This window comes from Ambystoma mexicanum, chromosome 7q (genome assembly GCF_040938575.1).
Source record: "Ambystoma mexicanum isolate Mex_15411 chromosome 7q, UKY_AmexF1_1, whole genome shotgun sequence".
NCBI lineage: Eukaryota > Metazoa > Chordata > Amphibia > Caudata > Ambystomatidae > Ambystoma > Ambystoma mexicanum.
The window spans coordinates 948,208,727-948,224,359 of record NC_090941.1 but is presented as its reverse complement, the minus strand read 5'-3'; the positions used below and the strand labels follow the sequence as shown (position 1 = coordinate 948,224,359).

Below are 15,633 nucleotides of genomic sequence, written 5' to 3'. Positions count from 1 at the left end.
ACAGAGCCCAGATCACGGATCAGATGTCCCATCAAAACCAAAAGGCTACAGATATATTCTACTAACTGACATATGTCATGACTCCTATGCCCTATCAAAACCTGGAGCTGACCGACACGCACACCCCACCCTCATCTTAACTCACATACCACCAAGGCAAATTACTGCGCTAACAGTTAGGTTCTTTATTATACAACAGAAGAAACATATGAGAGACTCAAAAGGGTAACAAAAAACATAAAAGCACAGATTTCCCAAACCAATTGTAGCACAGTTTGCAGGCACTTTCTATCGGCACACAGCACACCCCAGGCTTTGCAGGCTACCTTTCTCTCACTATCCTTCCCACTACTAAATTGCAAACAGAGCACAAAAGGTTGACAAAATGACACTGAACAAGACAAATTACATTACAAACAAGACTTTTTGGAATACTTTCTAGCAAGCCCTGAAAGAAGAGATTTAACATTATTTCCACTCTATTCATTTTTTTCAAGGATAACTAAACTGTGCTCTCAACTGTTTCACAATTTTCTTCTACATTGATTATCTTTCATAAAATAAATCTCAGATTTTAATAGATAATTTAAACATTTAAAGAAATGGTGCACAGAATGAGAGTATATCCCCTACATAATTGAGAGAGTGGTTTAAAACCAGAGTTTTGATCAGGATTTGCAGGAGCCAGAGAAAAATTATTAAAGAATAAAGCCTCCTACAATACCTCCAAGCTTGGCATTCACCATTACGTAGAGATGCTCCCGTGGGTAGGCATTTGTGTCCCTGGAGATTGCATGTAAACTAATGGTGGGATAGTCCAGCGCAAAGCCCAATCCAGAGCCATTCAACCAGGACAGGCGGCTGAAAGAATTAAGAAACAAGGAAGAAAATAAATGTTTGCACATAACCAACAAGTGCACTGGGTTATGAGATGCTCTAAAGCAGCATTTTGTCAGAAAATCATTATGGCCCAAGAAACATACACAAGCTATTACAGCTGGAGTGCAATGTAGTGTGTGGCAATTAAAGGCAGGCCTTCCACTATACTAAACATAAAGAGGGCCCAGGAAAGTAAGGTTTGAAACATGGGAATTATAACCACATACAATGACAACCCCTCACCGCGAGAGCATTCCGGCAACATCTGTCATCAGTTCTTAAAGCCCAGTACTCTGGGCACACCAAGCAAAACAATGTGAGCAATGTATATTAAAATCATACAACTATTGCATAGAAACTATGTAAAATATATAAACAAATTAAAAAAGGCATTAGATGAAACAAAACATGGACTTATTGAAGGTATAGAAACAGTGTACTTGAGCTTTATGTAATCAAATGCAACACTAAGCAGCAGGTCTGTTTGCAGCAATGCTCACATGCAAGACAAAATGGTTCAGTCTAGCATCAAGCTCCAACGATGAGGTGAATTCAATAATCCCAAATCCCCTCTACTCCTTCCCACTATGAGACACCTCTCCATCTCCTAGCACCTCACACAAACACCCACGTATATGTCAGCATCATGCCTACTAAAACCACATTAATTTGATGGGGCAATCCACAACGCAAGCCTTTAGCTCTATCCCGTAAATCTTTAGCTAGATCCAACAGACCCACATGCTCACCCTCCACAACGACATGCCAGTGTCTAACCTGGTATGCCAGCACTATCATCCATTAGCTCAGGTTCTCATACTACCGTATCAGCACTCCCAATCGATACTGCCAGCCTGCACGCATCAACACGGTTATATCCACCCCACCCCTTTAACCCACCAATACCCCAACCTCTCCCATTATCTTGTTGAGCCAAGCACAACGAGGCCCCAAAATTGCAGGGGGGGGGGGGGGGGGGGGGGAAGAGTACTAAAGACTGCTTAAATTACAGCTTGCTCAAGGTACACAAACAAATCAGAGAGTTATATAAAAAGCTATTTATTAAAACCCTCAACATAACCATGTGCAAACACGAAGCAGAGATCTACTTCTCTCAGCTCCTTTTTAATATTAAAACTATTGCATTGGAGTAACTCTACGAAGGAGAGGACATGTAAAGAGGGACACAGCTTGTGGGTGGTGTTTGGTTATTTACCCACCAATTGACCTCTCATGGCCATGTCAATCTCTATAGCCATTCCGACCCAATACCTGTCCAAAACACTTTCTCCTGGAAGTTAGCTCTATCAAGCACCAACATCAACTTTAGATTGCCAGGGTTATTTCTAAGCAGTCTGCTGAAAGGTACTGGCTTAGTTGACGCTGTAAATGCACTATTGATGTGATAAGCCACATCACAGTCAAACAGCCACTTGATGCAAGTGTGTTCCTTGTACCGAAGTCCTGTTTAAACGGTTTGGCTTGTGTATAGGTATTAGGTAGGCACTGCTTTCATATGCCATGGTAATCACATCTATTCCAATCTCACGGCCAGGTCATACCAGTATGGCAGTGCTTGGCAAATGCCTATCCCATGCCTACATGCGCAATCTGAATGACAAGGCCTAGTAAGAGCGTTGTTTTGTCCTCCCTCCGTTTACCCCTCCTTGTTTTGTCGCGCCTAGAAACGTGTGTACAAGCACGTTATAAATATCATATATACATAAACCTAAATGGTTAGCATTCCCAATGCTAAAATAAGTAGTATAAAAATAAAATATGTGCATCTGTGCTATTCTACAAAGTGGAATATCAAATGAAAGTAAGTACACACTGCAAACTAATATTTTGAGTAAGGGACATACAAGACTAAACAAAATATACTTCCAGCTAGCTACATCAAAAAGAACTTTATCAAATTAGATCAATTTCTCAACAAATTATTCCCAGAACAACTGATGATGGCATACAAGAATCAAAAACATACACTTACAGAAACCCAAGTTAGGGACATACACCCGTCTTTGTCAACATTGTTTGAACATTATCAAGGGGGACAACATTCGGGACCCTAACACAGGCAAAAGGATATCCCTGCGTCAATTTGGTGACAAAAAAATGTCATCTATGAACTCAAATGCCCATGTGGAAAATACTGCGTGGGTCAGACGATAAGGTGCACAAAAGACTGCTGGACCAAACAGAAGTCCAACATCAGGACAGCCAATGCCAAATTACCTGTGTACAGACACTTTAAGGAAGCCAGGCATGCAGTGGCCAAAGTGAGATGCGTCATACTGGAAGTGATCCATCCCTTATCATGAGGAGGTGACTTACAGAAATAATTGCCAGAGGGAATTATATTGGATCTATCATGTGGATGCAATCAGTCCCCTAGGCATGAACGAGGAGTTCTGTCTGGGACCGTACCTTTAGGCTGTTGACCTCAACCTAATAATTGTTGATTGTACACACTGTAGAGTAAATCTTGGAAACATTTCTCAATGGAGTGACTTTTTAAGTGACAGTTCAGTTATACAATATATTGAACATAATATAGTACGCAAATTACATACATATATAGTCTAGGAACTGTATTGCTCATAAGAAGGATGCACAGTGTCTCAGGATATATTGATCTTAGTACACAGACTGTATGTGCGCGGTCTGAATTTTTTTTGTATTCAAATGTATTTATTGTCCAAGAACTGCATTTTATACATAATGTAACACCCTAACCTTGCTCAATGACCTTAGGGTATCTTCAGGATTTCCTAAGTAAACACAATTGGAACATTGTTGTAACAATAGTGTTTGTCCAGTACCGACATATGATACGAAGTACAAGTTCACCCTACTGGATTAGGTCCAGCTACAGTACAGTTTCGAATTTAGCACCAGGGGACTTCCTCGTCATTCCTGGTCATATGGTTTAGCTGCTCTTTTACCTGCATACTATGAGAGCAGTGATATCATCGGGACTCATGACAGAGTCAGGCATTCACATTTGGTTACTAAGATGGTTGTACAGCCTATCGCATGAACTAATTCCCCAATTTATCAATGGATTTGTCAGTTTACAAAAATCACCAAGGTATTATTGTACCGTGATTTGGACTAACAGCCTTACAGGTTCACTATATCTATGAGCAATTGGTTTACATAATTCACCTTTTCTTTCCAATGCACATTTATCCGATTAGGACATTCACACCTTTGTGAAATAGTTTTTTTTAGTTACCGATGTTTCCTTATTTTTTTAATCACCTGTGCATTGTTTTAATTCTAATTAGAAAAATGATCATTTAACCCATGTTTTTTCCAACATGAGCATACCATGGCCCAGACAAAATCTGCGGAAGTGTCCCACGATTTATGGAAACTTACTGTGTTTACATTTAAACAACCCCCTTGTGACTGTCTTTTTTTTAATATAATGGTTTTGTAGCTTGATGACATCATTGCGTCCCACACAAGCTGCATAAATAATGGCAGCCATTTTCTGGCCACTTTTCACTCCACAAGGTACAGCACGGCTGCATTGACTATGTGCTAGATTCTTTACACACAGCAGGGTAAGTTACTTGAAAACTTGTGAATCAGCAGGGCCTTTAGTTTTACAGGACCTAGTATGGTTATTCATCTTTTTTTAAATATTTTTTGTAGATTGGGGAGCACAGAATACTTACAGCCCAAACTGCAACACTTTCTCCACTAGTGGTTGAAGTCAGCTTCACATCCAGGTGAGATCCTCTATTCTCACAGATCTATTGGACGTATTACACTTTGGCAATTGTATACTCATCTTCCCCTCTTAAAGATGCAAGATTATCCACACCTATGGATTAAAAATAATTTACAATTTCCAGAAATACTGGATATGGTCTGCATAAGACTTAATGGGTAAGACTCCCACAATATTTTTAAAGGAATTACTTGCCACCATGTATGATACAGTGTGCAAATAAGGTACATTAGCTTAGACTAAGGAGGATTTGTTTTTCCTTACAGAGACTGAACCCAAGAGAGAAGATGCGATTAGCTTGATCACACTATACAGCAGTTATTTGGACTTTACCAAAACAGTGGTAGGAAATAAATTGTCATGATCCTTGCCCCTGGCCCTCACTGGCAAGTCAGCCTTCCAGTTAGGGCCAGGTCAAAGGCCTTAAAACCTCATCCAAGACTCTCTTGGAGTCAGTCCTGGCGCATTTGGCGCCAGGCTCATAACCATCATGAAGACCAACATTAGAATAGGACTATTTACTTGGGACTATTTAACTTGGGGGCGGTTCAGCCAACATGGAGGCACACACATAGCTCAGTTACAAGGAACTGAGCTATGCGGTCTAGTCTTTTGGGTGTGGCTGGCCTGAGACTATTTAAACCGCACCTAAACAGCAGAACATGCTTTGCGTTATTCTGCTGTGGCAGCGTAACGCTCAACGTGTGCAGTTCTTTGATGCCAGCTTACCCGAAACCAAGGACCTGCAGAGAGAGAAAGAACACTACGAAACTTACCTGGAACAGTATCCTGTCTTCAATCTACCGCCCGCTTCAGTTCCACTCACCTGAAGGTATGAACTCCATCATCCAGCACCGCATGCATCCTGGAATACCATAACCTGGAAAGAGAAAGAAATACAGCATTATTAAGCGTTTACTCACGTTTCCTCCCGAATGAAGAAATAATTCTTACCTGGGTAGTCATCTCCTGGTCAGTATAATTGCTGGTATATTACGGCACACGGCGAGGAACATCGAAACCTGCAAGGAGAGAGAAGACACAGGTTAGCAATATAAAAGGCGAAACAGCGCCGCGCATTACTCACCGGACAGCATTGCGCACACTGTGCTTTCGCCTACCGGCCCATGCTCATGTTCAAACTGCATGACAACACCAAAATACCTTTCCATACCTAAAAGGAAAGAAGCAAGACATAATTCGAACTAAGAGGAACATAACAACTGCATATAAAGACTGTAAAGCAGCAAACCTACAGAGTCACTGCAGGCCTGGATTCCCACAGGGGGGGTTTGCACCAGTGAAGTAACTTGGTCGCTGTTCACCCCCCACATATACGCGCCCCTGCCACGAGGAGCCGGACGGAGAATCCACCTTTCACAATATTAAGGTGAGGAGAGGGCCCAAGGGGGGGGGAGGAAAGAGTTGAGGCCAAGGGAGGTGGAAAAACGAAGACAATCTGGTATTGAATCCAGCTCTCCCATCTTGCAGACCCATCTTTAACCAGAGGCCTTACCAAGTGACCGGGAGAGGGTTCGAGTGTGCAAATCATCCAACCAGGGCTGGGTGGCGTCCCCGTGGATACCAGGTGAGCGTAACATAGATATGATCAATACAAATGTTCTTTACATAGCAATAGGGTCCGTAAGAGAATGGGACCTTTTCAATTTACATTTACCAACTAGAGATCAAATCAGCTGGTACCTTTTGTTTTACCCAGATGATTGGTTACACCAGATGTGAAGCACCTAAAAACTATTAAAAAACAAAACAAAAAAAAAAAAAAAAAAAAACACAGTGCCAGTTCTGGAGTTTTTATACAAAAGGTGATCGATTAATCAACCTTAAGGTTAATCTGTGTGAACTTAGATGTTTAAGAGTCAAGTTTTTTCATCTGTGTTTTTCTGTTATATTGCAGCAATCTTTGCAGTAAATTGCCCCTGATGAAGAGTATTATAACTCAAAATGTGTTGGGCTTCCCATTATTCTGTGAATAAGGAAAGAACGTTCCAAGATTAATTTTTCTACGATTAATGTCCAATTAGATACTTAGGTTATTCAAACAATTTTGAAACTGCTTCTAAATACTTATTTCAATTCACATTGATGAACGATTTGGCTGATATTCGGCCATTGACAGTGTGCAGGGGACAGGAGTTCCCATATCTTTGGGAACTTTGTTCCGTATTGCAGTCGCAAGGCTGAGCCATAAAACAATAAAAATGCTCCCTTCACACCAAGGCTCTGTTTAAAGGCATGAGGATCAGGGCTATTTGCTTCCCTGCCCACCCCCCAAACCTCTTGAGGATTCTACCCCTAGGCAACAAACGTTTCTCATGACATACTGCTTCTATGTCTGTTGCAACTTCCCGTATCAAGGAGATGAAGGGGAGCAGGAGGGGTTGTGGTGGCGGCAATGAGGCTGGAGTCTTTCAGCATCAGCCCATGAGACAAAAAAAGAAATGTAGCATCCAGTACCTTGCTGTGGATCGTCTGTGTTGCTAGTGCTTCCCCAGTGTCCACCTACCCAATCAATTCCCTGGGTCTGCATTGATCCAGACTGGTGACGGTCAACCCCCGACCGGCACCGCTTTGCAGACTTGGGAGTGCACGTGTGTGAAGAGGGGGGGGGTGAAGAGTTAAGAGGGTAACAACTAGACTAGCAAATTCCTGTCCATCCATGCCGCAAGACACCAAGCTTGAAGCACATGGCTTGACAACTTAATTTTGTGTTGGCAATCTTTGCAGGCATCGCCACAGTCAGCAGGACTGCGATCCAGACAGCATTTGACTAACTAAACTGCTGACAAAGTGGAATATACAAGGTCAAAGCAAGACAATGCACACATGTTTCTCATGGATCTTTAAATGTATGCTGCTTATATCATTTTTAGCATAATCATTTTCATGTAGGATAACTACATCCTGGAATGTATGTATTAATCCAGTTGATCGCATCAGTCTTCATTTGCAATTCATGGAAAATTGGTGGCTCTTTTGCAAATTGGCCAAATCTAAAGATGATGAATTTCTGGAAGTGCAAAAGGGCAGTTATTCACAGCCTTTTTTTGACTCCTGCTGGAAGTGGCACCTAATGGGAGAAAACATATCACACTTGTGGATGCAGAAAATGGTGCTTGCATGACCAAAAGACAAACATAAGTGGGATAAATATGGAGTCCTGTGGCTTAAATAGCTTGGAAACAGTGACTATGGTTGCGACTAAAAACTTCTGCCCGAGATTTGAAAGCTGTACTGAATAAAGCAGAAATCTCAATTTTTAAATGCATTACTGAGAGCAAACATTTTAAGATGCACCATTGTTCCACGGTCAGCAATGGCACTACTTCTTAAAAAACATTATACTGAGGGTGCAAAACCTGCACGCACAACTAGCCGCTGGCTAGTGATATTTGACTCTTGGAAAGTAAGAAATGGTGTGTGTGTGTGTGGAAGCTATTGAGCTCCTGCTTGTAGCATAGTGGACACCAACAACTACACTTTTGGTTCCCCAAGCCAATGGAACACAAACATACCCATGTTACATTGACTGTTTAGGTTGATCTATAAAATAAGCATTAGGACATAGCTATATTTTAAAGCATATGGGGTCATAAATAATGGACAAAATGTTAGGTTTGCAATTTATGTGCAAGTTAGATTTGCAGAACGCTAGGTAGTAGCTCTTCGTTCTCCAAAAGGTAGCGCCTGCCCACTGGCTAATGCCAGATACAGAGGGAGATATACGACCGAGGTGGTGAGTGATCTTTTATGGTTGGCTAGTAGCTTGCAACATGAATTCTTGCCCAGTTATACCCCTTCACTGCAACTGGAGGCAAGAGATAGGCGACGCACATTCAAGAAAAATGGCTAGAGGCCAAGATTACAATTTTGTTCTCGTTGGATTTTAATTCATGAGAAAATAATTTTACAGTTCATGGGTGCACAAAGTAATCAGCTCCTAGCAAATGAAGTCCATCTATTTCAAACCAGCCAAACTGACCCTTCCATCTTGGCAGACTCATAGAAAATGGTTTTGCCTCCGATAAGTCCAGGAGGTATCCAGTCATAATATCGCTCATCAAAACATCACCAATTGGGAGCAATGTTATTTTCCCTGTTGTTCCCATCTTGCCAGTCTGAACAGTCTGGATCCTAAAGTTCCGCTTGCAGTACAGTGGCAGCTTGAACACCAATTTACGGACAAATCAGTCTTACGTTTTATAGGACTAATGAGAGTGAAGAAGGGGAAACAGGGGTGGTAATGTTGAACTAAAATTAAGGCAAATGGAAGCTAAATGTATCTATTTCTTGCGCTGTACAAAAGGTCGGTCTCAATACCGATCATGAGGATGTACGTTTTTCTTATGAATTTAATGAATCCATGAATCCATCGGTCTGACTATTATGAACTCGAACATGTAACCATTTAATACATGTCAATGTTATAGGATTGCATGCTTATTGTATTGTGCAACTAACATTGTCCATGGGATGAATGTCTTTAGGTGACTTGTGAGAAATGAAACTGATCATTTGATTATTTAATGTATTCATACGTCTGAGGTCTGTAAGGCCTACTGCGTCTAGCAACAACAATTCTAAAAAGGTTCAGCACGGCCACTGCACATTCAGCTCCTTTTATGTATGGGCGCTTTGGCCGTTTGGTCAATATATGTCATACATTTTGTATGAAGATCCAATATATATCTGTAAGACTGGATCAAGCACCTGATGGCTAGATTAACACAAACATTCCTTAAAGGCATGGTCTAGTAAAAATTTTTATTTCAAAAATAGATAGCCCACATTAAAAAAAAAAAATACTAGCATCCTCCGTTTTAAAACTTCCTATGTAAAATTTTGAGATATTTAAGCTCAAAAGCAAGCACAAGGGCGCCGCCATTTTGTGAAATGGAGGCCCTCCTGTGCTGGCTTTTGCGGCACTAATGAAGGAAAAGCCAGCCAGCTGTAGTAAACAAAGTCTACCGCTGGGTGGCTTTCCCTTCATTAGTGCCGGGACTCGGAGGACGCGGACCGGAGACCAGAGCAGGAAAGCTGCAGCTGAATCTCGGTAAGTGCTATTTATTTTTTTTACAAAAAATAAGCACTAGCTGCGTTTTTTTTTTCTAAGTTTTCCGGGCTGGAGGAGCCCGGAAAACTTAGAAATAAAACCGCAGCTTTAAAAACGTTGTATTTATGTTTGCGGTCGCTTTTGAAGCGACCGCAAACATAAATACAACGTTGTGTTGGAAAACGCTGCGGTTTTAAAACCGCAGCGTTTTCCAACACAACCGTGTTGTGTCTGCCTGAATCTGCTTTTCCATGTGGGGCTCTCGGGAGCCCGAGAGCCCCAAATGGAAAAGAAGATTCAGGCAGACAACGTAGCATTTCCCATTTGGGGCTCTCGGGCTCCCCACGGGGAGCCAGAGAGCCCCAAATGGGAAATCAGCTGCAGGTAGAAACACTACGCGGCATGTAAACATAACCGCGTGTGTTTCTGCCTGCTGTGGCTTTCACTTTGGGTCTCCGGTGCTCCTGGGAGCACCGGAGACCCAAAGTGATAGCCACAGCAGGCAGAAACACAACATAAATACAACGTTGTGTTGGAAAACGCTGCGGTTTTTCGTTCCAAGTTTCTCAGGCTCCTCCGAGCCGGAGGAGCCTGAGAAACTTTGAACGAAAAACCGCAGCGTTTTCCAACACAACATTGTATTTATGTTTGCCTCCAGCCCAGAAAACTTAGAAAAAAAAACGCAGCTAGTGCTTATTTTTTGTAAAAAAAATAAATAGCACTTACCGAGATTCAGCTGCAGCTTTCCTGCTCTGGTCTCCGGTCCGCGTCCTCCGAGTCCCGGCACTAATGAAGGGAAAGCCACCCAGCGGTAGACTTTGTTTACTACAGCTGGCTGGCTTTTCCTTCATTAGTGCCGCAAAAGCAAAAGCCAGCACAGGAGGGCCTCCATTTCACAAAATGGCGGCGCCCCTGTGCTTGCTTTTTCGAATTTTGAGCTTGAATAGCTCAAAATTTTACATAGGAAGTTTTAAAACGGAGGATGCTAGTATTTTTTTTTTAATGTGGCCTATCTATTTTTGAAATAAAAATTTTTACTAGACCATCCCTTTAATGGCGTATGCACCCCGACTTATGCCCACCTGTTTTACAACATTCACGTTACGTCAGTTTTTTCTCTACATATGAAATGAAATTATATTTTATTTATATTGCGCTCGTACACAAGTGTTTCAGAGCGCGACCATGCAAAAAGGGAGGGGAACACAGGAGAAAACCCCCCCACAGAAAACAGCGATCTTACTAGGCCCAGTGACATTTAAGAAAGCGCAATTGCAATGGAAAGGAAAATGGGGGGGGGGGGGTGAAGAGTGCAGAGGAGAGAAAGCATCAATAAATATTAATATTAAATAGAATAAATAATAAATAAGGTCTTTAAACCATGGTAGTGCAGCCAGCAAGTGTCAGGTGAAAGTTAGTCAGAAAGGTATATCTGATAAGTGCAGAAGAAAGGTGGGATGGGGACTGTATGGGTACAGATACAGAACCCTAGTGCAGATGGTGGCCTGGAGGCAGTGCAGGAGGGTGGCAGGGTGAGCAGGTACCTGGGCCCGAAAGAACAGAGGGTGGCCAGGTGCACAATGCCATGAGAATAAACAGATCAACAGGGGAGAAGGGGGCAAAGGCAGAGGCAAAGAGGAAGGTCTTGAGAAGTTTCTGGAACCAAAGATGCTTTTCCTCAAGTTTCAAGGTGGCCGGGAGGCTGTTCCAAAGGGAGGCACCAGCCGAAGACAGGGAGTTCGAAGTAGAGGAGCGAAGGGAGGTATTTACGGAGGGATAGGTGAAGGTATTTTGGACCCATGCCCCAGAAAGCCTTGAGGACATCGCAGAGGGTTTTTAATTTAATCCTTGCATCCACTAGGAGCCAATGAAGGGATTTAAAGGCTGGAGAGATACGAGGGCTTGAGGCCAAGGACAAGTCTTGCAGTCCTGTTCTGGATTAGTTGTAGAGGGCGGAGCGTGAAGGCAGGTAGATTTAGAAAGAGCCTGTTGCAATCCAGTCTGGAAAGAACCAGAGCTTGGGAGACAGTGAGATTTTGAGGGAAGGAGAGGAAAGGCACAGTACCTCTAAGGAGGTGAAGTAAAAAGTTAATTTTTTTTGGAGACATCAGAGATGTGTGCGGAGAAGGAAAGTGTAGAGTCAAAGATAACCCCAAGGTTCTTAGCCGCGCAGGTGGGGGTGGGAGGAGGGGCCAGGCAGGCCGGCCAGCGAGTGAGAGGAAAGGATGGAGATGGTGTACCAATAAGGAGGATCTCAGTCTTGTTGGCATTTAGACATAGATCAATGGCGGCACACCAATTAAGAATGGCGATTAGACAATCTGATATGAGAGAAGGAGAGGAGGAGGCTGAAGGAAGCCCGAAAAGAGTTTGGTGTTGTCAGCATACCACTGGAAAGTTGAGCAGCACATTGAGATGCAGTAAGCGAGAGTTGCCAGGTATTGGTTGAAAAGCCAGGGCGAGATGTTAGACCCCCGGGGGACACCACATGTGGAGAGGGAGATAGAAGATAGGAAGGACCCAAGTTGTACCTGGAAGGGTCGATCAGAGAGAAAAGAGGTCAGCCAGGCCAGAGCCCGATCAGTGATACCGAGGTTGTCACGAAGACGATTGAGCAGGGTGGTATGGTTTACCGTGTTGAACGCAGAGGAGAGATCAAGTAGGATGATGACAGAGGGAATGTAGGAATCAAGGTTGTAGAGCAGGTTTTTACAGATGTTTCAGGAAAGCGGTTTCCGTACTTCTGGCAGCTCTGAAGCCAGATGGGTGGTTATCGAGGGAGCCAACAGAGTCTGAATGGAGATTAAGCTGAGAGATGGCTAGCTTTTCCAGGAGCAATGGAAATTGGGGAGTAGTTTGCCGGACACGACAGATCAGCAGTGGATGCACAAGGGAGTGTTTAAGAGGGGTGGGGAAAAAGCCAGAGGCAAAGGAGAGTTTGCAGAAATCATCAAGGGCCGGCACAAGTGTGTTAATGTGGTCCTTAATGGTTTTAGAGGAAGAGGGATGGACCTGTTTTGATGAGGTTTTCATAGATCAGACTTGTCTAGATATCTCATCAGGGGAGAAAAGAAGGATGGGGGTAGCTGAGGGAGGGTCAGCAGCCCGAGAGGGAGCGGAGGAGAGGGTGGACAGGATGTCCTGGTTTTTTTAGAGATAAATTGAGAGGCAAGGGCATTGCAAAGATCCTGAGAGGAGAGGAGGGGTGGAAACTGCAGCAGGGTTGGCCAGCTCCTTGCAGATTCTGAAAAGTTGCGCAGAGTTGTTAGATGCCGCAGAGACGTGGGCTTGTATGTGGACTCTCTTAATGCGGACAGCAAGTCGGTATTGCCTTTGGAGCAGGTGGCAGGCCAGTTTATCAGAGGATGAGCAAGAAGCCCTCCATTTCCTCTCCGACGCCCTACACTTCCATTTAAGTGTAGCTAGGTCGGAGTCATACCAAGAATTGCACTTGGCTTTGGACTTCAAACAGATCCTCATGACGGGGGCAAGGGTATCAAGAATAGCAGAAGTAGAGAAGAGAGAGGGCTGTGTCAGGGTGCGAGTTAGCCTGGGGTGGAGGAGGAGGGGTAAAAGGTTGCAGCGAAGACCTCGACTGACACGCGCTTCATGGGCCGGATATCTGAGAAGGTGGGTAGCAATCTAGGAGTGGACTTGGCTTGGGGGAGGAGATGGAGAGTTGAGAGGAGGCAGTGATCACTCCAGGAGAGAGAAGTGGTAAGGGGGTAGAGAGGAGGAGGCCGGATGAGATCAAGACATCAAGTGTGTGGCCAGCCAAGTGAGTCGGGCCGGAGGGAAGGAGAGGGAGAGTGAAGATGAGGGACAGGTAGAATCAAGATGAATGTCGAGGTCACCAAGGAGAAGTTGAGTGGTTGAGGCCAAGAGGGAAGAGGAGAGGTCAGCCCACTCAGAGAAAAGAGGTGATTTTACCAGGGTGCCGGTAGAGAGTAGCAACCGTAAGAGTGTGGCTAGGAGAGAGTTCATTAATTGGATACTGTCCCCTCAGTGGAATGATTCTTACCATTAAATCACATATCTTTAGCCTCAGATCCATTGTATACATTTTCATGCTCTCGCATGTTGAACAACATTAACGCTGTGGAATGTGCATTATTAAATGCCAAACTAAATTCCAATCTTGACACGCATCTCTTGATCTTATGTTAAACTCAAATGTATCCACAATACATCGGCAGCGTTTAGTATCTTTTGTAGGATTGGCGGAATTTGCTTTAATATCCCTGATGCGGTTTGTTTTCAAACAGTAATATCGTATCGGTCAGGCACATGCAGGTACACGGGGGCCTGCCTCGGTCATCCGCGCGTGCGTGTGACATGTCTGGCATCAGGCCAGAGTGCACGCCACACGCTCGTTTTTCAGTATTTACACTGTACTCTCGGGTGGCGCTGTGTCTCCACACGCGCGCCACAGAGGGATTTAACCCATGATGGTATTCTTCCCTTTACTACGTTTTAGATAAGTTACAATGCATCATGATTAACGTCAAGTTTGGATCACATTTCTACCTTGACTGAGGAGTCAGGGTGGTCTAATACATTCAATATTTATTGGCTATAATTATACACAGATCAATATATTTTGATTTAGGTAAAAAGACATGAAATAACATTATTTTGCTGATTGGACATACCGAAGACTACAAATCAACCGAATCACTATCTTTGCAGTTTGAAGCGCGCAATACAACAGTGGTGAGTTAGCGGGCCTATTGCAATATTATGGACCTGAATATAATTCATATCTCAGCCTGCAGTTTATACAAGTAAAAACATGTTAATTAATTACAGAAATTGCCAAATTTCAGCAACCAGATAATTACAGGATGTATCCTTGTACAATATCGATTCCTTAGCGGTAAGCTTGTTACTCACTATTATTTATCATCTTGTTAATGACCGCAGTGTGAGTGGTCGTACCTATATTCAAGGGACAATCATGTTACCTTTAATTGCCCAGAACAATATTGCGCATTCCTGGATTACTGGCGAGTCGAAAATGTATGTGCATGGGGACGTTTTCTGGGCACCATAATATGACACTATTGGGTGCACATGCATATAACATTCATGTACCCATGAAAGGTGAAAGGAAAATAAGGATTCATAGGCACTATACCCAGAGATACAAACACCATTGGCACCAGAGTGTTCAGTGGCCATGTAATGAGTGGGGCTATCACATTGTACATCTATTTACTAAGTCATGTTAAGAGACTGACAGCCAAGTGTGGTGAACTAAGGCATTGTGTTTTGTTCTATCTGCCTGAGCATATGTTCTTCATAGGTTGAAACAATCTTGGGTATGTAAACCTTCTATACATCTTTTATTCATTGATGAAGACAACCAATTCATTATGTTCCGTTATTTTACGAATTTGACTTGTAACATATTTTGATTATTTTCTTACCATTTCAAAAAACTTTGTTATTGTGGTATTGCATGTTTGGTTTTGTGAGCCTTCAAAACGACTCTGGTCGAAACTAGTCGACTGACCTTGTGAAAGATTAAAACATTTCTGTTGCATCTATTTGTCATGTTCAGTTATATGGAATAAGTGAATGGAATAGACAGAGCGCAACACGCCAATTTTGAAAGTCAAAATCATGATCGATTTTCAGGCTGCATTTGATACTGTTAATAGGCAGAAGCTGCAGCTTAAAATGAAGTGTATGGGATGCCCCAACAAATTATTGGCTGCCAGTCAGGGCCTCTAGGAGGAAGCTTTTGTACAGGTTAAGAGACAGTAGGGGAGCCACCACGCACCCTATAGTAACATACAGGGGAGTGAAACAGGGCTGCGTGCTGGCTCCCCTGCTCTTCAATATTTATTTGGCTTATTTGCCTGCTTGTCTGAGTCATGTGAACTCCTGCCCTCCAAGAATTGTTGGTGAAGAGGGTTTGGCTGACTTATGC

At 43.1% G+C, this 15,633-nt stretch overlaps 1 protein-coding gene across 1 annotated transcript in view; it reads right to left on the bottom strand.

Annotated features, from left to right (window-relative positions):
- CLNS1A (chloride nucleotide-sensitive channel 1A) overlaps nt 1-15,633 on the bottom strand; it is a 193,342-nt gene that overhangs the window by 174,812 nt on the left and 2,897 nt on the right. Inside the window, exon 2 of the mRNA XM_069639969.1 lies at nt 725-861. Within this exon, the coding sequence (XP_069496070.1) occupies nt 725-861 (137 nt within the window). The remainder of the gene's footprint in view (nt 1-724; nt 862-15,633) is intronic.